The sequence below is a fragment of the Pipistrellus hanaki genome (assembly GCF_964339955.1).
Source record: "Pipistrellus hanaki genome assembly, chromosome: 16".
In the NCBI taxonomy this organism is placed as follows: Eukaryota; Metazoa; Chordata; class Mammalia; order Chiroptera; family Vespertilionidae; genus Pipistrellus; species Pipistrellus hanaki.
The window spans coordinates 9468368-9493199 of record NC_140518.1 but is presented as its reverse complement, the minus strand read 5'-3'; the positions used below and the strand labels follow the sequence as shown (position 1 = coordinate 9493199).

The following is a 24832-nucleotide window of genomic DNA, read 5'->3' as shown; positions in this document are numbered from 1 at the left end:
CCAGGCTCCTCCTGGGGTCCCTGTCCGGCTCTGCCATTCCTCAGGCTGGGCTAAGGATGGGAAGGAAGTCGAGCAGAGGATCCCCCAACTTCTAAGGGACACAGGAGAAGCGAAAGTTTTTCCTTCCGACACTCGGCCCAGCCCTGCCTGCTCGGCCCGAGGGCGGTGGATGGGCCACCGCAGCCGGTTAGGAAGCAGGCCGGGCCGGGCCGGTGGGTGAGGGTGTGGGCATTCCGTGCCAATAACTGTTTTTCACACACATCTCCCCACCCTCTCTCCTGTTTCTGCGCCCTACTCGGAGACTTGGGAAAAAAAACCAGAGTAAGGGAAAAGCAGCTCAGTGCTGGATCATCTCATCCAGAGTTTAGAATAACAATGACCGGGCGAAGAACACACATCGAGAGAAATAATCCACACTCCCGAGAAAGGGAGTCCAGGCTCCAAAGGGTCCCTCCTGTCAAAGACTCAACCCTGCGGGGTGACCCCGGGGCCGGGTTTCTTTCTCGCCCGGGTTCGCGGGGAGCCGGCGGGGAGGCAGCCAGCCTGCGCCGCCATGGCGGCCCGCGGCCCGCGCTCCCGCCGATCGCCGGGAGGTGGCGCGCTCTGCTCAGAGGCCGCCGCCAACCCTCTCCCTGCGTCTCCCCCTTCCTCCTTGTTTCCCCCTCTCTCCGAGGCTCGCATTGAATCGGCCCTAACGATTCTCGGATCGTCATTATTTGTAACCATAGAGCATGAATTACCTCTTGAGGTCATCAGTGAGAATTTACGACTGGTCAACAAAAGCACGTGATTCCCTAACGCCCCCCCATCCCCCCTTCCAACATCCCCCCCCCATATTTGGCCGCATACATAGCAAAACGAAGTACAGTGCATCGCTATAATTCATTAATACATCATAAATCGTGAAGCACGGGGTTATAACGACCACGATCCACAAATCAAGCCCTCCAAAATCACCCAAATGAGCTCGTACTTTGTAAACTCCTTCTCGGGGCGTTATCCAAATGGCCCGGACTATCAGTTGCTAAATTATGGCAGTGGCAGCTCTCTGAGCGGCTCTTACAGGGATCCCGCTGCCATGCACACCGGCTCTTACGGCTACAATTACAATGGGATGGACCTCAGCGTCAACCGCTCCTCCTCGGCCTCCTCCAGCCACTTTGGGGCGGTGGGCGAGGGCTCGCGCGCCTTCCCGGCGCCCGCCCCGGAGCCCCGCTTCAGGCCGGCGGCCGCGGCGGCGTCCAGCTGCTCCCTGTCCTCGCCCGAGCCCCTGCCCTGCACCAACGGCGACAGCCACGGCGCCAAGCCCTCTGCCTCGTCCCCCGCCGACCAGGCGACCCCGGCCAGCTCCGGCGCCAATTTCACCGAAATAGACGAGGCCAGCGCGTCCTCGGAGCCGGAGGAAGCGGCGAGCCAGCTCAGCAGCCCCAGCCTGGCGCGGGCGCAGCCGGAGCCCATGGCCACCTCGGCGGCCGCGCCCGAGGGGCAGACTCCGCAGATATTCCCCTGGATGAGGAAGCTGCACATCAGCCACGGTAATTCCGCTCTCTCCTCTCTCTTTTTGTCTTCCCGGGCGGGCGTCCCTTCTCTGCGTTTGGGGATGGTGTGTTGTGGGGAGGGGGGGGGGCGGCTAGGAGAGGTCGGCTTTCCTCAAATATAGCTTTATTAATTTTTTCCAGGGGGGCAGAAGTCTCTAAGAGAGTCCTCCCAGCTCCAGGGACAGAGCCACAGAAGGGCGTTTAGCTGGGGAGGGTTGGGGAGGAGTATTTTTTAAATAATTTGTTCCCAGACCCGGCTCGGGTGTTCCTCGCCGGCTGTACCAGCTTTGGGGTGGAGGATGCGGTTCCTGGGAGGTGAGGAAGGGTCCTGCTCGCTACAGAAAGGGTGAGGCTGCCGCCGGCAGAGGAGGGCCAGGCGGTCCAGGAGCTTCCCGGGGCAAAAGTGCAGCCGCCCTCCTCCCTCCGGGGGGCCGCGGGCGCCCGAGCCCGGCGAGCGGACGGTGAGGCGCAGGGAGGGAGCCGGAGACAAAGCCGGGCGCCTCGCTGCCCGCGGAAGTCGGGGCTGCGGGAGGAAGAGGGTGCAGAGCGCGAGCTTGGATTCATTCGGGGGCCTCTGGAGTGGGGAGGATTGGGGGTGCAGTGAGCTGGGGGCCGGGGACGCCTGGGTCCTGCTCCACGCCCCCCTCTCCCACCCAGGGCCCCCCCCCCCCCATCTCCCTTCGCTGGGGTATAACGTGGCCTCGCGGCTCTGCTCTGTCTGCTCCAGATATGACCGGGCCTGACGGCAAGCGGGCCCGCACCGCCTACACCCGCTACCAGACGCTGGAGCTGGAGAAGGAGTTCCACTTCAACCGCTACCTGACCCGGCGGCGGCGCATCGAGATCGCCCACGCGCTCTGCCTGTCCGAGCGCCAGATCAAGATCTGGTTCCAGAACCGCCGCATGAAGTGGAAGAAAGATAACAAACTGAAAAGTATGAGCCTGGCCACGGCCGGCAGCGCCTTCCAGCCCTGAGTCCTCTGGGAGGAGCCCCGGGGCGGCCCCCTCGGAGCCGTCCCCAGCCCCGGCCCCGGCCCCTCCGGGCCTCCCCGCGCCGCCGCCGCCGCCGCCGCCGCCCGCTGGGGACTGGATCCCATGCGCCTGCCTCGCCCCAGCCTCGTGTTACCATGTTCCGTTTGGTCTTAGATCTTCCTGTGGCTCCCCCTCTCTCCTGGACTGATCGATCTTGTTATTATTGTTCATAATAAGGATAATTATTATTTCCCCTCCATGCTCCTCGCTCCCCTCCGCGCCCCCCCCTCCGCCAGATCCACCAGTGTTTCTGAATGTTCGTGTCTGTGGTTGCACTCCTTCCCCCAGGAAGAAAAAGAAAAAAAAAACTCTCGCATGTGTAACTGTGAACTCTCCCCTTCCTCCCCACCTTGTCCGTCTAACTTATTTATAAAAGGATGATGGCTGTATGTTGAGTTTTCAGCTGGAAACTTCTCTAAGGGGCAGCAGGGGTGGAGGTGGGGTGGTGCCGCAGCACCGGGCCCAGCTGAGCTGGCCTCGGAGGGACGTGGAGTCCATGACTGTGTGTTTCTTTCCGCCCTCCTCTTCCTCCTCCCTCCCCGCTCCCTGGGCCCAAGTCCCTTGGTGGCTTGGTCCCCGGGGCGGGGAAGGGGCCAGGGAGGACCAAAGCTGTGGCGATGTTGAGAAGAGGGAAGGTATAGAGTGAGATTTGAGTTCCTGCCGCCTGGGTAGGCCCCACAGGCCTGGTCTGGGAGTGTACGGAGACAAAAAGAGCCCTCAGTGTAAAGTGTCTTGTGTATTCCTCTGTGAATCCATGGGCCTGGTGTAGAGAGGCCCAAAGCTTGTAAATATGGGGATACTCTGGGTAGACCCATCGCCTCCCCCCCCCCAATCCATTTTGCTTCCAAGACTATCTGTAGTGAGCGAGTGGGTGCTGTGCTACGCGTGAAATCTGTCTTTGCCGGCCTGTCTCAGTGATTCTCGCTTTTGGTATTTGTTTGTAGCTTCCCTTAAAGTCAAATAAATGTTTCCCTTACTCCGCTGCCCTTCCACTCGTCTTTTCTCTGAGGGGCCTGCCTCTGCCATCGCTGGGCACACCCTAGACCGGTCTAGATAGGCCTGGGGAGCAGAGAACGGAAAACAGAGTGCTCCCCAGCAGCCCCTCTCCAGGACCTAAGCCCCTGGCCTGCTCAGCAGTGCTTGGGCCAGAGGACTGAGGCCCAGAAAGCCCACATGGGGCTGGGGCGAAGAGAGGCTGAGCTGGCCTTCACCCTGGTCTCCCACCAGCTGGCCAGAGAAGGCCCTGGAAACCTCTCGAGGGGATGCAATTTGGGCCTAAGTTCTGAGCAGGAGGCTCCTGGCCAGTTGGGAGTGGTACTGGGATACCCAGCTCCCCTGTCCCCTGCTCCAAATCCCATTTCAGTTCTGCCACCCACTAACGCAAAAAATAAAAAATAAAAAAAATCTGCTGGATTTCAGAGATTTCCCTCATCCTCAATCTTCTCTACACTTATCGAGGGCTCTCTCTCTCTCTCTCCCCAGGAGCCTAACTGACCTTTCCTCTTGGTTGGGAGTTGGGGGGGTCCCTCCTGGAAGACCCCTGGCTGCCCCTCCAGTGAGCCTGGCCTAGGCCAGGGCCCAGTCCTCCTCCATCCAAGTCAGCCTCCACCCTGAGCAGCAAGAGTCAAGTCTGAGCACTTACCCGCACATCCCTTCCAGCTTGGCCCAACTTCTGACTGGACTTGTGGGGGGAGGGGGAGCTGGTGAGGAGGCAGCAGAGGGTCTTGGAGGCTCTACTGGGCCCTCTTTCCCCCTCACCCCCTGACTTTGTCCCCCTTTGTCCATAGCAAACTATCCCAAAAGTCGCTATGACATTTAGATGTCAAATGGATAGGGGTTTTATCTCGAAGTTAGATCGTAAAAATCGCGGAGAAGTCAGACAGATACCCCTCACTGGCTCGAGAAAGTCACGTGAGGTCCATAAAGTTAGTTTTATGGTTTTGGGGAGTTGACACCGCACGGTATATTTCACATTCTCCAGAATGTTAAGTGACACTTTAACTGCTCGCTGTGGTGGGGAAGGGGGCAGAGGTAGGTGAGGGCTCTCGCAGCCCAGAAGGCAGTGGCGGTGGCGGAGGCCCAGCTCTCCCGCAGTAAGTGGCTTCCAGCTTTTGCTTTTCCCCCCTTGCAGTTTTGGGGCTTGAAACTGGGGAAGGAGATCTCGCCTCCTCGGGCAGGGCTGTAGGATACGTGGGCAAAATCTGGTCTGCTTTTTTGCACCAAGATCTGACAAACGGGGTGTCTGAATGCAGGGGGGGGGGGTTTGCACTCAGTTCAATAGGCCTCGGTGGTTGGGGCGCCTGGCTTTTATTTGCAATCGGGTCTGCCTCTTTGTGGAGGGGAAGGGTCTGTGTGGGTTCCTCAGGGTTCCTTGGGAATTTGGGAGGTAAGAAGGAGGGGTGTGTTCTGCTGAAAGAAGGGCCCCTCGTGGGGGCCAGCTCACTGCTGGGGCTTCAGACAGAGGTCTCCCACCCCCGGGAAAGAAACTCGATGACGTTCATTTGTTAGGGTGTGTTGGGGTGCGCCGCTGGGCACTTTTATCTGGGTGCATCTGAACTGAGAAAGAGCACCCAGAAGGCGAATGCAGCTGCCTTGCACTGGAATATTCTCTGGTTTTCAGGTCTTTGAACCCCAGGAAAGGGGTACCTCTGATTCTCTATAGCCTCGTCAGGATTATCCAAGATGGGGATCATAGCGCTTTTGCACCCCACTTCGGCCTGTGGCCCCAAGCCTACCCTTCTGCTTGGCTCGAAGTAGGGTCCTGAGCTCGGAGTGGGGAGCGGACAGAGCAGCAGTGGGCTGAAGGGGAGCGGCTCCCTTGCCTAGAGGGGTCAGATGCTTAAGTAGGTCCCCGAAAATCCTCCCGCAAATAAAACTGGCTCCAGAAAGTAGACCCAAGTGCCGGGAGGGATAAAAGGGACTCGGAGCTGGGAGAGAAAACTGGAAAGGTGCTTTCTTTTCCGTCCTCTCCTTTTCTCTTCTCTCGCTACCAGATCCTTGACCGCCCTTTTGTCTTGTGACTCCAAAACCAAAGGGGTTTCACTATTCCACCCCCAGGAGCCTGTTATTTTCCAGGGATAAGTCGCCCTTCTAAAAACCAGAGGCCTCTTCTCCACCAAATTGACCCCCCAATTTTGAGACTTACTGGGTCAGCCACCCTGTCACTCCGGCTTTCGCCAGCCTGCCAGCTCTTGCTTCCAGTTCCTGTGGAGAGTGCTCGGAATTGGACATGTGGCACCTTCAGACGCTTCTGGTCTTTGGGACAAGGAGAGGGTCACAAGATCCCCTCCATTTCCCCTTCAAGGCCCTTCCCACTCTCTCCCTCCGTCCTCTCCCTCAGCCACCTTCTGCTTCCCGAGCTCTCGAATCCCTGCACAGGCCTGACTCACAGGAGAGCCTGCACAGGCTCCGAGAGCAGACCGGGAGCTTGGGGTCCTCACCCTGATGTGAAGACACGTCTTCCCAGGAATGATGTGGGGGGCATTTGTACCCTTTGGGAAGGAGGCTCTTCTCCCAACAGAGTCCCAGCACCAAATAATAATATTTGTGTTATAATATCAAATGCTGATACATGTCGGCCACAGCTTCCACGGGCTCCCACTTTGGATAAGGCAGAGGAGTGGAGTGAGGTGCGGAGGAAGCTGCATCTGGGGCAGAATCTGACCTGGGGCCTCCTGGGAAGCTCTATCCTATTGTGAGCCCCCCCCCCCCCAAACTCCATACCACCAGGCCTGCGTCCCTGAAGAGTGTTTGGCCCTCTCCCACGTCAGTTCTGCAAATTCTGATAAAGAGTGTAGGGCCTACGGCCCAGGGACAGCTGCTGGGCATATCTGGGCAGATTTTCCGGCGTGGTTAGAGCAGCCTGAGCAGGCCGACTGCCCCTTTCCGCTGCGGAGGCCAGGCCGCTCGGAAGGTCTTCTGCTTTAAGCGGGTTCTGGAGGAGGCTTTTCTCTTCTCTGCTTAACAGTCTCTGGATAACAGTCTTCCTTGAACCCCAACAAGGACCTGTTTGGGGTGGCGATGAGAGGTGAGGAGGGGTCTCTGGTGCAAAGGAGCTCTGCCCTCTGCGCCCGACCCCTACCCTTCCCGCCCACCTTCCTCCAGACATCCTCCAGGTCTCTCTGGGACCTTTCCCTCCCTCCTCTCCTACCAGCCACAGCGGCTTCCTCTCCATTCAGGTCTCAGCCTTCTGAGCTGCCGGCTGGTGCCATCTGGCCAGGTCCTCGCGCCCAGCCTCCCAGCGCCCGCACCCTCACCTCGGGGCAGGGCCCCGGAGGCGGCAGCAGGACTTTGAGGCTAAAGTTTCCCTTTCCCCCTTGGAGGCCGACCTGACCATCACTCAGTAGACAATCTGATTGTTTTGTTTTATTCGGTTGTGTTTTCTCTGTTTGTTTGTTTTGTGTTGTTTCTCCTTGGCCACAGGGGTGGGAGGAAGTATAAAGAAGTGTAAACAGGAAAGCCAGCCGGGCCTGGAGTTCCGAGGGCCCATATTTCATTGGCTTCCTCTCCATAACTGCAGCAGCCGGGACACTTAACCCTTCCCTGGCTGTGAGGAGGCCTCCGCCGGGGGCTGGGGAGGCAGGGTGTGGGGCAGAGAGCCGCGTTGGAAGCTCCTTTCTGACCCTTTATCCCTGGGGTCTGGGTGCTGGGGCGGAAGGTGGAGGTTCAGAGCAGGGAGAAGACAGGCAGACGGCGGGGGGCAGAGAGGAGAAGGCTCCTGCACTTCACAGCCTGGGGCCAACCTGGGCCGACCCCGGAGGCCAGGGCTGGCGAGAACCCCTCCCTTTGGGCAGGGGAGAGCCCACTGGTCACTCCCTTCATTTTGGGAGATTCTAGGAGTAATCAGATTTCAGGCCGGGATTTATCGATCACTGCAGCACTGTTACACATCCATATTAATTAACCCAGACATCGCCTCGAAACCCAGGAGGGGGAGGGGAGAAATAGGGGCTCCTTAAGGAGTAGGGGCAAATCTCTCAAGTGTCCCTGGGGCCCAGATTGAGGAGTCCTTCCCCCATAAGAATCCAATGGCCTTCCCCAGCTCAGTCCCAGCTCAGTCCCTGCACTTCTCAGCAGGTATGAGACTTATTGGACAGTCGGACCTCACACCAAATCTCCTGGGGCGGCGGGGGGTGGGGGTGGGGGGGTGTAGGAATTAAACCTACCCCCACCCAGGCCCAACAGACTTTTTCCAGTCAGAGTTAGGGTGCCCCAGCCCCCGATGGCTGGTTTATTTTTTGATACTTGTCCCCTGCTTGGCCTTTATAGCGTGGTGAGTGCTCCTTCCCACCTTTTTTTTTTTTTCAACTTCCCCAAGGTAGAAGCTTTTTCTGGCCTGGAAGCTTGTTTTGTTTTCGTGTTTGGTCGTGGTGGTGGTGATGGCCTATCCCCTCCTCCCGCCCCTCCCTCCAAAAAGTGATTAAAATCTGTTAAAGGATTTAATTAAGAGAGTTAAATGAAAATGAAGGAGGCGCAAATGAGTTGGGGGAGAAAACCCACACCAAAGCTATTCTCAACGATTAAATCGCCATTTTAACAATATAATGGAGTTTGCATCCTGAAAGGGGAAATCAACGCTCATATCTCATCAATAATTCATAGAGCTCGGGATCACGCAGAGGTCAGCAGACAGGGCCGGAGCGCCGGCCTGGTTGGGGCTGCCAGCCGCTGCCGCATACCGCTGCCTCCGCCGCCGCCGCTCAGCCCGGGGCCGGGGCATGCCGACAGGTTTAGGCGGATTTTTCGTCCTTTCATTTTGGAGAATTTACCCTGACCCGCATTTCGGGCTCCGAGAGGAAATGGGATTTAGGAGACTGGAAAGGATCGAACTTCAGGCAGCTGGGGATCGGCCCGACTCCCAATAGGACCCCCTTCCCAAATTTCGATCTCTCTCCCCCTTATTTCTCCTCCGTTTCTCTGTCTTAGGTGTCCAATTCCCTTTCTCTTCTCTCCTTAACTTTCCTCTTCGAGAGGAAAACGCACTCTCGCAGCACCTTCTGGCTTCTCCTGCTCGGAGACGCTGGCTTCCAGGCCGCCGCCGGCTGTGCACCGGCCTTGCTGTCCGGGTGGGCTGGGGCTGGTCCCCCCAAGGCTGTGGCCGTGGCTGCCGCCTGGAGCTCCGGCTCGGAGGCCCCACCCCTGTGGCAGGGACCCCTGGCCCTCAGATGGATGCTTGTGGGGAGAAGCGGTGCCTGGCCAAGAGAGGATCCGGGTCAGGAGGAAAGGAGGGAATTCCTCCTGGAAAGCAGGAGGAGACGTCGGGGGAGAGTCCCAGCAAGTGGGGACATCACATCTAGGGGACGTGGAGGCAGCAGGGAGGGTAATCCCTCTCCGGCAGGCTTGTTCCATTTTTATCTTCCTCTCTGGGTGTGTTTCTCTAACTCACTCGCTTTTTCTTTCTATTTTCCGACTCTCAAAGGCCCCTAGGGAAGGAGGAATGAAACCCTTGCCTGGGAGAGGTGAGGAGCCTGGGACGAGATCTTTGCTCGCGGGGAGAACCCCAAAGAGCACCGGTTGCCTGCGCGGCGGCCGCAGCGCTGGCCGAGAGGCTCAGGCTGTAACGTCCCCGAGCTGCCAGTAGAGTCCGCCTTAGACCAAGTTCACAGCCAGGCTGGGCCGCGGAGGCGCCAGCGAGCGGCGGCCGCGCAAGGTGACCCGGGGCCCGCTGGGCCTCGCCGGGCCCGGATGCTGAGCTCTCCCTGTCTCTCCAGCCCCGTGGGGACTGTCGCCTCCCCCGCTCCCAGGGAACTCTTGCTCCAGAAATACCCTTCCTTAGCTCAGACCCTTCTACCGCCCCCCAAGCGCCTCCTGGCCAGCAGTCGCCCCCACTCTGGGGGCCAGGAGTGGGGAGAAGTGGGCCACCAGAAGCTCTCACAGGCATCCTAGCCAGAGGCCGGCGAAAATGCGGGGAGGGGGGGGATTAATGCGGGAAGGGGGCCGTCGTCTTTTCCCTAGACGTTATTTAATAATCAAAAGACTCCTCTTCCCCAGGTCTGAGGCCCCTGGCGTGTGTGTGTGTGTGTGTGTGTGTGTGTGTGTGTGTGTGTGTGTGGTGGGGGGAGCAGGGGGAGGGGCAGGGCAGGCGGTGGTTCCTGCAGCCGGAGCAGCAGAAGGAGACCCTGGGCGGGGAGGCCAGTGTTATTGCCGGAGGGGTCGGGAAGTTGGAGGGTCAAAAGTTTACGGCTTGCGTGAGCGGTGGCGTCTAGCGGCGGGGGCGGGGTGGGAGAGGGGAGGAGGCTGTGTGTGAAGCGAGAAGAAAGCAAGCCAGGGATGCTGGAGGTAAGGAAGGCCTGTGGGCTGTGGGGTGGGGGGAGCGGGAGAGCAGCGTTGGGGAGGGAGGAGAGGCAGATGTTTGGGGGAGGAGGAACCGAGGGAGGATGAAACAGTTCTCAAAACAAACAAACAACAACAACAAAACCCCCAACCCCAGGCGCTGGGGGAGTGGGGAGCTGTGCAAAAGGAGAGCGCTGGGGCTATGGCGAATCCTCGGCGCAGTCTTCTCTTGCTAAAGATAACCTTTGAGTCACCATCTAAAATTTAATTATAACCTCCTTAGAAGCACACATTGTAAAAATCCAATTACCCCCACGTCCTTGCAGGAGGTTTGGTGGGGCCAAGACTCCAAAGTGAAGGCCTGAGTCCCAACAAGATCAGCCCTACGCAGCTTACCCTACAGGGGCCAAACAGCTGGTCCCCCCAAGCCCTCTCTCTCCTGGCAGCCTGTTCTTCAGGCAGGGTTCCACCCTCAGGCTGGGTTCAAACAGCTGAAACGGGAAGGTTTCCAAACTCCCATTCCTCTTTCAAATCGCTTGATTTTTAAGAACCTGGAGACTGAAAGCAGCTTAGCTTGTTAATGCTCTCACTCTCCCAAACCTCCACTTGTATCTTCATCCAGATCCTCTCTTCCTATTTGGAGGAGGGAAGGGAAATGAGAAGGAAAGATACTGAATGGTCTCACAGAGAGCTCTGTAAGTGGAGTTGAAACAGGCGACCTGAAATGAACCTTGAGTTGATGCATGAAGCTTATCTCACGAGGAAAATGCTTAGAGACTTGGTAATTATGACACCAGGGCATTTGTCTATTTTGAGTCTTTAAATGACTGTTTGTTGCTTTATGAGATGTCATCATATTCTCTTCTAAGCATTCAATGCAGGAGGTGCACTGTGGGTGTTTGTCCTGCCAGAATAGAGATAACCTAAGAGTTTTCATAAAGATGCCTTTTGAAATATGAGAGAGAATGGTTGAATGCCAAATTCCAAATAGATTTGACCCCATTTATTATTATTATTATTATTATTATTATTATTTTATTACTAAACCAGCTGGGTATATGGGTCCCTGTTTCTACTCAGCCTTTAGGCAAGTTTCTCTAGGGAGTCAAACCAGGAAGGAATTCCTGGGTCTAGAGGAGGTAAAAGCCTGAACTGGGGGATCTGTCTCCTGTTCCCCCTTATCTCCTTCTCCTCCATCCCAGGACATAGTGTTAGTAAATGTGTGGTCCTGTGGGATAGATGGAGCAGCCCCAAGTCCTGGGCCAGAGGGGCCTCCGGATGCGGAAGGAGAATCCTCTGCCATCCCAGCCAAGCTGGGTACCTTGGGACTCTCTCCCCGACCTCCCTGTACTGGGGGAAACCAGTTCCTTCCTCCTAGACTTGGACGGAAGGGGGTCACCTGATCTGCTTTACGGGTCCCTCTGAGGCTGCAGAGAGGGGAACCGTGTTGTTGGCAGCCCACCAGACTCTGATCCTACGGGGACAAACCAAGGACAATCTCTGAATATTTTTGACGCCTCTTTGATTTGCCCCTGAACCTCCTGTGGTGGGGATAGGGGTAGGCAGAGGAGTGACTGTAGAGATAAGTGGTTTTCATAAAAAACTGCAGGCTGGGAGGGTGTTGTTTTGTTTCAAGGAAGAATTAGAGTCTCTGAAAGCCAAGTCCTCAGCGTGGACCAGTGCGTTTCTAGCTGTCTTCCCTGTCTTCCCAAATGTACTGACCGATGGACCAAACCTCACCGCCCCACCCCCAAGGTGGAGGGGTCCCTCCTGGGGCTCTGGGGCCTCCAAAGTTTTGTCGGAAATGGGGGCTATTTCTGACACTGGGGGACAGAATAAAGTAGGTGGAATATGCATTACGGTTGAGACACTGGCCTGCCAAATCCAGCCATTTATGGGGAGGCTGTATCTCTAGAACACAGGTCCCCGAGGCCACACTTCCTCTTCTCCAGGTGCCCGCTCCTCCCCGGGCCCCACAGGGAACCCCCACACAATCCTACCCTCTTCTTCGCTGGGAACCAGAGCTGACAAAAATAGGAACGACAGACTATTCAAGTGGAGGGCCGGGCAGGCTGAGTCCTAGCTAACTGGGACGTTTTGCGAGATGGGGGTTACGTGGAAGCGAAGGGAAAGTTTTGGGGGGAAAAAGTGAGCAGGAGAGGATGGACTGAACCGAAATTCCGCTCTGTCATTTTTTTCCCGCCCCAGCAATGACCGGCACTACATTCAGGATGACCTAGCGGACTGCTCGGCTGTATTATAGCAACTGCTTGTTGGTGGGGGAGGCCCGGAGAGGGGTGAACCGCGGGTCACGGCGTCTAAAAATTATTAAAATGCTCGAGAGCCTCGTGACGCGCCTCGCTGTTTAACAAAGACTGCCAAATATGAGATTAATCCCAAAACTCGCGCTTCAAAAACACACCAAAAAAAAAAAAAAAAGTCTGGTTCCGGCCTCGGAGGGGGCCTGGCGCTCTTCTGCCGGCGGCCGCGGGCCGGGTTTCTGGACACACGGGATGGACACGAGCGAGCTCGATCCCCATCCCGATCCGGGCGGGTCGGTGGCCGGGAGGCTGGGGAGCCGCCCCGTGAGCACCCTGCCCGCTCCGCCCGGGGCCTCCCACTCCGCGGCTGCCCGTGCGACCGGCGGACCGGCTGGGGCTTGCCTCCCGGGCCCTTCGGCTTCCTTCCCTCACTCGGCCTGTCCCTCCCGACAAAAGGTACATGCTTTCTCGCTGGCTGGGCGCGATGGGGCCGGCGGAGGGGCGCTGAGCAGCGGCGAGAGGTCACTCCAGCAACCTGTGGCTGCGGGAGAGGGAGAGGGAGAGGGAGAGGAGCGGGGAGAAGGCGGCCCGCCGCCCGGGAGCTCCGGGGAGGTGGCTCCAGCGCGCGGAGCTCTGTCCCTTTCTTATTTTTATGATGATGCGTATTGCTGTTCCGGTTCTTCCGGGAATGGAGGACGGAGGCAGACTCCTGTCCTGGTGAAACCCATCCTGGGGATCGCTGATGAACCTTATCCTCTACCCATCGGGGCTGGGCTGGGTGGAGGGTAGGACCCTTTGGTGGGACGGGTGGCATGGGCAGGTGGGCGGCTCCCAGCGCGCAGAGGAGAACATTTCCGTGCTGTATACCTAGGATCGGCCACACACAGCCCCTCGGTGGCTCTGCCTCCCCTCCCTCTCTCCTGGGGGTTTGGGGACACCTGGGACACATCCCTTGAGAAGTGTAGAGCAGCAGAGATGCCGGGGACCAGCTCAGCAGCCCTCCCATAATTTTGAAAAGCCGTGGCTGGAGCGTTCGGAGAGCTAGGGAGTGAGGAGGAGGTATGGGGCGGGGAAAGGCCCAAAGAGCTGGAATGGGCGTGCAGCTCCCAAGTGGCCTTTGACAAGACTTGCTTGATGCCAGGCCCTGGTGGAGGTCCCTGGGTGCCCAGATGGGGGTCTGAGATTAAGATAACTGCAATAGAACTCTCTCTCTCTCTCTGTGTGTGTGTGTGTGTGTGTGTGTGTGTGTGTGTGTGTGTAATTTTTCAAATACATGTGAGTCCAGCCTGGCTGGGAGGGTGTTGGTGGTGGCGACCAGGCCTGGAGGCCAACATGAGCAATCTGGATTTGGGACAGAGCAGAGGGCCTCTGGACCTAGTTGCAGGCAAATGGGAGCTCTCTTCTCAGCCACCTGCGAGGGTCCCAGGCCTGGGATGGGCAGGGACTTCTGGAGAGTGGGTGGTGAGAGGGTCTTTTTGTGTGTCACTGCAGTATTTGTTAATGAAATTGATATTATTCTGACTTATTCACTAGGGATACAAAATTTTTCAGACCCAGGGAGATGGGTGGGGAGCCTGGGCGGGGAGGCTCTCTCTGCCTTACAATGGGGAGGCTGTCAGCTGGCGCAGCCTAGGACTCCGCCCTCCGGCTGGGCCCCCTGCCTTCCAGTTTAGTAAATTTCCTGGTTGCTGGAAGCCTTAGGAAATTCGTTTGGAAACCCCAGATCCCTCAGGTTTCCCAGATCCCCTTTTGGGTCCCACTGTCAGCAACCCTAGCAGGTGGCAGAGTGAGCAAGTTGAGAGAGAGAGAGAGAGAGAGAGAGAGAGAGAGAGAGAGAGAGAGAGAGAGAGAACACGCCCGCCTGGGGCTAGGGAGGTGGGGAAACGGGGTTCCTCCTCACACTTCAGGGACTCTCCTCCACTTCTGGCCCCCGGGAGGTTTGGAAGGCGGGGAGGGACCGGAATATCATCTGGCTGCGGTTTTATGGTTCTCCATCGCCCTTCATTCGGAAATGAGACGCCTTTGATCTTTTTCTCAGGTTGTAAACGGAATTGCCCGTCATTAAAAACCCAGGGCCCCATCTGCTTGGTCTCCCAGCATTTTTTCTTTACAGCTGTTTCCCCCTCATTTTACCATTGAAATTTTCCAAAAGGACTTTATGACACCCCCTTCACACCCAGCCGCCTCCCCCCCCCTCCCTTTGCTAAGAGGCGCCTTGAAAAATATATAGATATTCGTTTGATCGCCAACGAAAGGCTGCAAGGGTCACTGGAGGAGCCCATTGGGGTTTTGTTTTTCTTTTTAAAAAGTCCTGGGGGGATGGGAGGGGCGGGAGGGCACCCAGAAGGGCCCGATTCTGACTCGCCGCAGCCTCGGGATGACCCTGCCTCCTTTTGTGTTTGGCTAATGTTTACATCTCATAATTCATGCCCCACCGCGGAGAGTTGCGCAGCGGCGGCTGCGAGGTTTGCGTCTCTTTTGCCAGACTCGCTGCTCCTAGTTCTCCCTAAACGAAGAGGAAGAGCATGAAAAAACCTTGTAATTCCAAGGATGGACCCTCAGTCTCTCTTTCCTGTTCCCAGAACTCAAAAATCAGAACAGAACGAAATAAACCCAAAGCATTCCAGCCACACCCCACACAGAAGAACCCTCGGAAAAGTAGGAGAACTGGGCCAAGAAGATCTCTGTCTTCTGTATATACCCTGTAGATCCGAATTTGTGTAAGGAATTTTGTGGTCACAAATTCGTATCTAGGGGAATATGTAGTTGACATAAACACTCCGATCGTTTTTTTCCCCCCCTGAAGAATTTTTATTTTTAATTTTTCCTAAAGGAGGACCATGCGGTGACTGGCCATGCGAAGACTCCTTCCTTCTGTCTTCTTCCTTCTTTTTCCTCCGGAAACTGAGAGAGACCATCTACCTGAAATTGCCCATGTCTGTCCCCGGGAGCCTTGGTCCCCTGGCCCTTCTCTGGATAGGTTACTGTAGGCGGCGTTTTTTTAATTTTATCCTCGCCCTCCAGCCCGCCTGTTCTCTCTTCTGGGCTCAGAGGGGTTTGACTGAAAATCTAGGGGAAGTGACTGCTGCCGTCCGTGTGCAAAGGCGAAGGAAATTCGCTTTCAAACGGATGTGGATGTCGCCTTTCCGTTTGCCTTGAGAGCGAGATGCCCTGGAAATACCTGATCACCAAGGGGTGTCATTGTGCGTGTGTGTGTGTGTGTGTGACCCCCAGGGCACCCATCCCCAGCATCCCAGGGATGAGAGATTTGTGTTCACCGAGGAGGAGGCTGTGGCATTAGTGGCAATTACCACGTCTCCACCCCGCGGTTAGTGTTGCTCCGATGGTTCTGGAATTAGCAAATTGCCATTCAGCGCGGCTCTCGAAAGTTGCAGGTTTTTTTAGCCACTGCTCCTGTTCAGTGTGGGAAACCGAGTCGTTTTTCCCGTCGTCGGGTAAGGAGAGGAGTGGCTAGGAGAAGGGGACAGACAGACGGGCTGACAAAGCCGAACTAATAGCGCAGCTAAATGCGATTTGGAAGGCGAGGTCTCCCCGAATTAGTGCATGAATTTTCTATCGATCCGCCCGCGGTTCCATTCATCTCTGACAAGCCCCTCGGTGCACCCGCCCGCCTGCTCCTCTCGCTCCCTCCCCCTCCCCATGCGGCCGCCGGAGGACCGCTCCACGCTCGGTGCCTCTCGCCCCCGAGTGGGGTCCCCTCTGTCTCCGGGCAGAGGCCCCGGCCTCCTCTCTCTGCTCCCCACGCGGACGCGGGCTCCTGACGGGCCTCCTCGCCTCGGGAGGCGGGGAAGGGGCCCACGGAGGCAGAGGATGCGGGCCGAGGCGAGGCGGGACACGAGGGGCGACACGGGGAGCCCCAACTTCCGAGGGTACCCGGGGATTGAGCCTGCCCAGGGCCCCCCGGATCTCTCCCCCCGGATCGCGGAGGCGGCCGGGGCGCGGGCGGGCGGCCCGCGGGAGCCCCGTGCAGACCGCGGCGCGGGCCGGTGTCGGGGGGCGGGCGGGGAGGGGGTGCAGGCGAAGGGGAAAGCAGCCGCTGTGGCTGGAGTGGGGTCCGGGCGAGCAGATTTCCTTATCCGGGAATCGCAGGCGGGGCGGCCATTGGCTCCCGGGATCACGTGGGGCCCTAACTTTGTTCACTTGACAGTAAGTAGGAGGGCTCTCGGAAACAGGAAAACGAGTCAGGGGTCGGAATAAATTTTAGTACATTTTGTGGGCCATTCCCAGAAATTAATGGCTATGAGTTCCTTTCTGATCAACTCAAACTATGTGGACCCCAAGTTCCCTCCGTGCGAGGAGTACTCGCAGGGCGACTACCTGCCCAGCGACCCCTCGCCGGGCTACTACGGCGCCGGCGGCGGCCCGAGGCGGGAGGGCGGCTTCCCGGAGGCGGGCTTCGCGCGGCGCGCGCCGTGCCCCGGGCAGCGCTACGCGGCCTGCCGGGCCCCCGGGCCGCCGCCGCCGCCGCCCCCCGGGCTGTCCCCCCGGGCGCCCGCGCCGCCGCCCTCCGGGGCCCTCCTCCCGGAGCCCGGGCCGCGCTGCGAGGCGGCCAGCAGCAGCCCCCCGCCGCCGCCCTGCGCGCAGGACCCCCTGCACCCCAGCCCGTCCCGCTCCGCGTGCACGGAGCCCGTCGTCTACCCCTGGATGCGCAAGGTCCACGTGAGCACGGGTGAGTGCGTGGGCGCCCCCCCCCCCCCCCCCCCCCGGCGCTGGTGCCACCAAAGGGGCCTCGGAGGCGTGGGGGGCGGGGGCGGGAGGGGGAGAGCCGGGGGAGCCAGTTGTCCCCGCCATAAACTCGCCACGGCCCGAGATTTACGGGCGCCTGTTTTCAGAGCCACATCATTACACCCCCCATAAATTTTTATGGCCTGGTGGGCCCCGCGCCTTTGAAGTCGGCTCCCCATTCTCTTTTTTGGCCATTCTCACCGGCGACTTTCTCGCCAGGGACCTGTGTGTGTAGCTGGAAGTTGGGGAGGGGGGCGGGAGGCTGGAGAGGAGGAGGAGGAGGAGATCTGTATTTAAGCAGAGCAGTTGAGTCAACTCCCACTATTTATTTTCTCCCCCCTTTTCTTCCCTCGAGCCTGGCTCCTTGGCTCGAGAAGTGGGCAAAAAGTTTTTTCTTGGGGGCAGGCCCTGCCTGGAATCTGAGCGGAGAGGGTGGGAACTGACAGGAGCCAGGTTTATTGAAGCCCCCCTCCCCTCTCACCCCGCGTTCTCCCTCCCCGGGCCTCAGGCCAAGGCGGGAGAGGAAGGGTGAAAACCTGTGAAGAGTTCCTCACGCTGAGCGCCCCCCCTTTCCCCCCCAAACAACGTGGAGATAACCCTGCAAAACTCTGAGGTCCCCTTCTCTCCCAGCAGCCCGCCTGCTTCCCTGTCTCCCCCCACCGGAGGGGAAGAGGTGGCGGGGAGAGGGCGGGAGGGAGGCCGGGAGGGAGGGAGACGCCGTGTTTGCTGGAAGAAAGTGCTCCCCCCCCCTCCTCCGTTTGGGGCAATAAAACTTTCTCTTTCTCCCTCTCTCCGTGTGTGTCCAGTCAACCCCAATTACGCCGGCGGGGAGCCCAAGCGCTCCCGCACCGCCTACACCCGCCAGCAGGTCCTGGAGCTGGAGAAGGAGTTCCACTACAACCGCTACCTGACGCGGCGCCGGCGCGTGGAGATCGCCCACGCGCTCTGCCTGTCCGAGCGGCAGATCAAGATCTGGTTCCAGAACCGCCGCATGAAGTGGAAGAAGGACCACAAGCTGCCCAACACCAAGATCCGCTCGGGGGGCGCGGCGGGCGCGGCGGGAGGGCCCCCGGGCCGGCCGGGCGGAGGGCCCCCCGCGCTCTAGCGGCCCCCGGGCTGCGGGCTGCGGGCACGGACCCCGGGCGTGGAGCCGGGGCGCGCGGGGGAGACTGGAGGCGGGAGGAGGCCCCGGGGCCTGGGCCTGGCAGAGCCGTCCTGCCTCCCCCGCCCCCTCCGTCCATTGACACGAATAAACGCAGAGAAGGGGTCGGGGAAGCTTTATTTATAGAAACCACCGCGGAGAGCCTCTCCCCCCAGAAGCAAAGCTCAAGTCTCTGGCTGTCTTTCTTTAAAAATAAACAAATAAATAACAAGAGGAGGAGAAGAAGGAAGGAAGAAAGGACAGAAAGAGGAATAGGAGGAGGCTGCCCGCCTGGCTCTCGGCGGCGGCGAAGATGGATCCGCGCTTCATCTGTAATCGCGCCGGCCCGGGCCATCCGTCTTGTTTACGCCGCCGCCGCCGCCGCCGCCGAGAGGCCGGGCCTGGGCGGCCACCATTACCTCGACACCCGCTAACAAATGAGGCCGCCGCCGCCTCGGAGCCTCTCTCTTTGTCCCCCATTCCCGGTGACCTTCTGATGGCCGGAGCGCGGTGTGTCGGCCTCGGTAACACACACACATCACACCTCCGCCCCGTCCATCCAGGCCCCTCGGCGGGGACTCGGACTGCACCCCCTTCCTCTGCGGGGCTGGGAAGGGGGTGGCAGCAGGAAGGGCAGGGACATGGAGGCCAAGGAGGAAAAAAAAAAAAAAAAAAAAAAAAAGGAAAAAAGAAAAGAAAGAGACCAGCAGACCCGGAGGGACTTCCTTGGTTCTGGGCAGGGTGAGGGCCGGTGGGGCTGTGAGCACACCCCTCTCGCCCTCCAGGGCTGTCCAGGGGGGACCTGCTCGCCCAGACTGAAACTGAATGTGAAACTAGGAAATGCAGATTCCGGGGCAGGATGCTCCAGAGACCTCTCCCCTCGCTGATCATGGTTGCGTCGATGACGACGATTATTAATAATTAATTAATTATTATTATTATTTTATGTTATGTGTGTCCTCCCTCCCCTTCTCTTCCTGACATTCCAAACTAGGCCCCCCCCTTCCTAGGTCCGGGGGGGGGGGCTGCCCGAGTCTAGAACCCTTCGTTGGAGTGGAAAAAAAACAATGTGTGTCCTGTACAGAGTGACAATAGAAATAAATGTTTGGTTTCTTGTGTGACCAGCACGGCGTGTGTTTGTTGAAGCCCTGATCTAAAGATACGGACAAATGCCCCCTAGCCTCTGTCTGAGGCACCTCAGCCCGTTTGGATTCCCATTGGAGGTGGCTGAGGATTTTTTTTTAACTAAAAGGTCCGATGGGAATTTCTATCTCCAAGGACTCCAAACTGTGGTAGCTGGTTTGTTTTCTTTTTTGGGGGGTGGCTGTGTTCTTTAAATGTTCCCCCTCCAGTCCAAAAAAAAAAAAAAAAAAAAAAAGGATGGAAAGGACTAGGAGGGCTGACTCCAATCCCTAATGGGGAGGGGGAATGTTTCATTGTAGGACACAAGAGGCTTAAGTACGGCAAAGCCTCTCATATCATGATTTATTTGTCATAAGCAAATAAAATGCGGTTAAGCTGTCTCCTTCTAGACAGACGGCTCGTTGCTTATTAAAGTTCCGCGGGAGGATTCCGGGAGGCCGGCCCCTTTCTCCTGCACGAGAAGGTATCGTTTTCTCCTCGGAGGTGTTTAAGGCTTTAATGAGTCTAATTTTTTGCACAGATGTTTCTGGGTGTTTGCAGGTTTTCAGAGTATTTTTATATTACAAAGGAGCTAGCCGGTGCCATAGCTCAAACTCTGACAAGCAAATAGATAATCAAGAAGACAAATGGCCTCTTTTGTGAAGCCCTGCTCCTGTATTAATTTTCATTTTCTTTCTCATAGAGAGTATCGAAAGTACGACTGGGGACCAAATCGCTTTCTGTCTCGGAGGTCCCAGTCACCCCTAGAGTGGAGTGGGGGAAGGGAAGGCAGGTGACCCTCAGAAGTTCTGTTGAGCGTGGGCCGCTTTTGTGCAGAACCCAAGAGACGTATGAAGGTCTGGGCTCCGGCCTGCGGTGCCTGGTCCTGGGGTGGCCCAGGGCACAGACACTGCCTCCAGAGAGCTCAGGGCTCCCGGAGAGCACATGCAATTCAAAGTGGCTGGTTTCTCTGGTCCCATCTCCCTCCAGAAAATAAAAATAGCCAATCCCACCCACACGTTTTATTGTTATTTGTGTATTGTTATCCCCCTGCTTTGCAGCACCCGGGAGTTTAAGGCTGGAAAGGGCCACGGGACAGAAAAAGGGTTGAACTGCCGGTTTCAATGTTGCGGGAGATTCATAAAAAAATCCCCCCAGACCTGGAGGCTGGGAGCGGCCAGCTTTGTTCGGTCAATTTGGGTGTGATGTTTAGCTGCCAGGAGATGCGACTGCCCTCAGCAGAGGGAGAAAATAGAAGTTAAAAAGCATATTGCGTGCCCCCACCCCCCCAGGAATGCCTCTATAGAACCAAATCAAAGCTACTCCTTGGAAGGTATGAATAGAATCAAAAAAAGATTTCTATGGCGCGTAAAGTTCACAGCCATTCTGTGTAGACAAGAGCTAAGAAAAATGTGAGAATTATACAGAAAACCATTAATCACTTCTTTTCTTTAAATACGTATCCTCTCTCCTTTGTTATTATTCAACAGCAAATCTCCGCAGACCGGCTGTTGGGGGGAAAAAGTGTTAGCCGCCTCTCCCAGACCTGCGAGGGGGAAGCATTTTGGAACCGTAAAGTTGAAAACTTTTTTCTCTCAGCTCGGAAGAAGCCCTTCGCCATGCGTGGGATGCGAGGAGGAGTCCGGGGCGAGAGGAGGCGAGAGGCAGAAAGGTAACAAAGCCCCCGCCTGGGCTGGCATTTTTTTTTTTTTTCCTCAAATCGTTTTATGAGCTGCTTTTTTCTTTTTCAACAAGGGGAAGAAGAAGCCCTGTCTTGGCGGGGGTTTTTATGGTGACTCTGGTCAGGTTTGGCGCCTTTTATGATGACTGATGCCTGGGTCAGATGGGCGAGAGAGGCCTGACACCTGGAGGATGTTGGGACTGCTGGGGGCTGGTGTCAGGGCCTCTGAGGAACCCCAGAAAGGGCTGTGTGGGAGGCAGCTCAGCGTGCTCTCCCAATGTGGGGGACATGCAGGTGGGCCTGTGGCACCCAAGCATGTGTGCATGTGTATGTGTGTGTAGCGACGCGCACATGTGGCCGGTTGTTCTGCGACTCTGTCTGCGCCGAGGGCTTGTGTCCCGTGTCTCTGTCCACAGTGAGATGTCACGCCGCCCCCTGGCAAAACGGGATGCATTTCTCGGATGGAAAGCCCCTGCCTCGGAGCAGGGTATAGTTGGGGGTCTTCCTTCTGTCCCCTTTTTGCGGCAAGCTTGGGATCCTAGACAAATATCCCCAGTTCTCTGGGCCAGGAAGCTGCTCCGTTCACTGGCAAGCTTCTTGCCGCTGGAATCTTCCTCTTTCGTGCCGTGGCCTCCCTTTTTCCTGGAGGCTCCGTGTTGGGTTTGGTTTCCTTTTGCTCTCTCTCTCTCTTAGTTTGGGGGCTGTGTCCCTCCCCGCCCCCCTCCTGCCTCAGCCCGGGCCCAGCTTCTGAGGGTGAGGGAGCCAGCGGGCCCTTTTTCCCTGGGGCTCACTGCGCGTTGGAGGCAGGAGGTTGGCAGGAGAGAGAGTTCATGGAAAGGCCACGTTTTCTAGGCGATTAGCTCAGTATTAGAACCACAAAATGACCTCGGAAGCCCCTTGACCTCTCTGAGACTGGACATTGTGCTGGCTCCCGCGTGCTGCCCGGGAGGGACAGTCACACCTCCGCTGGGAGCTGTGTGCCCATGTCCACCCCCCTCTAGCCTAGTTTGGAATTTCTGGATTGTGTTTCTATTACTGGGGATTGGGGAGAAAAGGAATAAAATTGTTAGCTTGGGTACAGCCGGGGAGAGAGGAGAGTGTTCGTCTGTCTCCTTGTGCAGGCTCCTTCCTTCAGCCGGCCCCACCGCTGTCCCCATGCCCGCTCACCCCTCCTGTCCTGTCTTGCTTGGAGGGAGCTGCGGGGCACAGACAAAGGGAAGCGGCAGGAGAGGCCCACCGGCTTCAGGGGGCCAAGGGGACAACCCCTGGGTCCCCAGGAGAGAGAGGGCTTCCCACTTGAACAGTGCCTTGGGGATTACTGTGTCTCAAAGTCTGACATCCCAGTCCACAACCCCTCACCCCATTCCCTCCTGAAGTCCCTTTGTCTACAGGGGAGCTATTCCTAGAATCACTCTCACCCCCTTCCCCTGATCCCCCATTTCACTTCAGCTGCTCCCAGAGCCATGGGATTCCTCTCCAGCAAAGGAGAGCTGGGACAGGGCCAGTGCAGGCCCTCCTGTCCATCTCCAGGGAGAGCTCTGCCATGTTAGCCCAAGTTTCCAGCAACTTTTCATGTTCAGAGATGGGGGGGGGGGGCGGTCCTAAGAGCCTTTCCAATCTGCATTCTGCTTGCTGCATCTCAAAAACCCGCTGTGGCATCCATCCCCTCAGGAGGAGCGGGGGAGGGGGACACTCCAGCTGGGAGAGGAGGTGCTCCTTTGGGGTTAAGACCAGGAGAGAACTTTGCTGGGATGTGTTTGGCCTCGGTCTGCGTGTTGAAAATTGTTGGAACGTAGGGGCTTGGTCTTAGGCAAGAAATAACTGGAGTCGATTGGTGTCCTCTTTGTCCCTGGATGGCATCATACATGCAGGGGGGAGGCCTGGGGAAGGAAAGGGGGTGAGCAGAGAGGGGAGCTGGGCTGCTCTTGGGCTGATAAAAGCTGGGGCTCAGGGAGAGGCACCCATTGCTTATAAGGGCAGATAGCCAATGGTGGGCGCTCTGTAGGCCTAGAGAGTCTACCAGCCTCTGTCTGGCATGTGAGGATGAGGGCCTCACCCATGGAAGAAGGAAAACAATGGGAATGGAGGGTTAGGGTTCACTCAGGACTTCATCCTACAGGTGGGGACGTGAAGGTCCCCTTTCCCTCATTGCCAGACCCCAACCTGAGCGTAGCTCCCTGCTTCGGGCTCCTGGCCCTTTGGGCTCACCTCCTACAAATCTGGTGGCTGCCTCCAGTCCTCCTCCTCTCTGACCTCTCTCCCCTCCGGTCCCGGGTCCTCCCCATCTTCCTCTTCCTTGCCTGCAGCCCCGGGCCCCGTGGTGGGTCTCCCTGGGAAGCAGCCAGGGAATGGGGTCTGGTTAGAAAACCAAGTGGGGAAGTTTCCCAGCGTGAGCTGAGCGCTGACGGATTTGTGATCGGCCATAAAACCGGCGCGTTCAGATTCGTAAATCAATCTCGCCTTTCCCCCAGTATAAACGTTCGCTTTATCGGCCGCGAGAAAGCGCTGGGCGCTGGGCTGGCTCTGGGCGCTTGTTTATTTGAACACGGACATTCCCAGGATCCGAGGAGTGTGGGCATTTTAACAGGACCTGCCCGCATGCCTTCTTGTCAGTTTGCTGTTCTTTCCCTTGTCCTTAAAAAAAAAAAAAGGAAAAAAGAAAGATTTCTCCATTTCAGAGATCTCCGCCTTCCCATGCTCCAGCATATTGTACCTTCTCTCTCGCTTGCTCCTAGTTTTCTTTTTTAGACTTTAGGGGAGCGCTTTCTTGGGGGGACCGTTTTAGTGGATTTGTGGTCAGGGCCTTGCAGAGAGTCGCAGGGGCTGAATTCAATACGGGTCTGTGTTTTGTATCCAGACAATCAAAGCCGACCACCCCCCTACAGAGTCGGAGCCGGCCTGGGCCTGCCGGTGCCCCACCAGTGCATCTAGCAAGACTCTGAGGAGGCCAGGCCGGCCCAGTGCCTTCTGCAGGGGCCTCCGGGCACCCACTCAGGGGTGGATGTTTCTTTGGAGGTTCCTAAACCGGCTAGGTTCTCGGCTTTCTCCCCATTGAGTTGCTTTTGGTTCAGAGCCCTCCAAACAAATCAAAAGGGGAAACCCCGAGCCCCCCTACCCCACAGCGCATCTGTTCTTCCCCCTGCCCGCCTGCCCTCCTGGCCGGCCTGGCCTGGCTGCCCCAGAGCTGCGGAGATAAGGCCCCAAATGTGCTGCCGGCCAGGGGCTCCGTCAGGAATGTCTTTCCCGCTCCCCTCCGCGCCCTCCCCAGCCCATAGCCACACTCTGGTTCTGGCTGTAACTGGTCTGCTCATTCTGGGGCTGAGGATGCTTTGTGGGGGAAGGTTTGGGGTGTTTTGTTTTATTTATCTCTGAGGTGCAGGTTTCTCTCTCTCCTATCATCCTGGGTGTTCAGCCCTTTCATAGGCACCGGCCCCCATCTTTTTCCTATTGACCGGTCCCCATTGTCTGCCGATGGGAAGCTCAGGGGACTAACACCTGGGAAATAGGGACCCGGGGCTGCCAGGCCGACTTTGACTTCAAAGCCTCTTTCTTCCTCTCCCCTGCCCGCCCCCTCCCAGGCCCCCTTCAGTTAGAATCTCCAGCTGTCTCCAGTGGAGCTGGGGGTAAGGGCACTGAGACAGGGTGTGACAGAGGTAGAGACAGGCTGAGAGTCACTCCTTTTGTTAGGGACTTCAGGCCGGTCTTTGTCTCTGACGGGGTCTCCGCTCAGTCAGGAGGACTCCGTTCCCCACAACAGCAACACCACGAACGAAAAAAGTCCCAGTTGCGGGTCATTCTCAACTTTGGAAGTCCCAGAGCCTCCTGTCCATCCAACCCCTTTCCTGCCTCTTCCCAAGGTGCCCCAAGAGATCAAAAGGAGAACGAAAGCCACAAGCCCCATTCTTTATACATCTGGCCTTAGGAAGTGTGTCTTTTGGAAATGGTCCCTTTAGAAATGTTGTTGATTATTTAGGAAGAGGGGGGCGGTGGGTCCCACTAAAATCAGTACCTAAGAGTGAGGGGAAGAAGGGAGCCGTGG

At 57.5% G+C, this 24832-nt stretch overlaps 3 protein-coding genes across 4 annotated transcripts in view; all 3 read left to right on the top strand.

The window, feature by feature from the left end:
- The window catches only part of HOXB3 (homeobox B3), a gene marked incomplete at its 3' end in the record, with an annotated part of 54882 nt that overhangs the window by 11585 nt on the left and 18465 nt on the right, over positions 1-24832 (top strand). For both annotated transcript variants that reach the window (XM_084863554.1, XM_084863552.1), the window contains one exon: positions 20603-20784. The remainder of the gene's footprint in view (positions 1-20602; positions 20785-24832) is intronic.
- HOXB5 (homeobox B5) lies at positions 869-4031 on the top strand. Its single transcript, XM_084863677.1, has 2 exons — positions 869-1535; positions 2266-4031. The coding sequence occupies exons 1-2, from the start codon at positions 962-964 to the stop codon at positions 2511-2513; spliced, it is 822 nt and encodes a 273-aa protein (XP_084719803.1). The 5' UTR covers positions 869-961; the 3' UTR covers positions 2514-4031.
- On the top strand, positions 16156-19340 carry HOXB4 (homeobox B4). Its single transcript, XM_084863638.1, has 2 exons — positions 16156-16793; positions 17656-19340. The coding sequence occupies exons 1-2, from the start codon at positions 16358-16360 to the stop codon at positions 17952-17954; spliced, it is 735 nt and encodes a 244-aa protein (XP_084719764.1). The 5' UTR covers positions 16156-16357; the 3' UTR covers positions 17955-19340.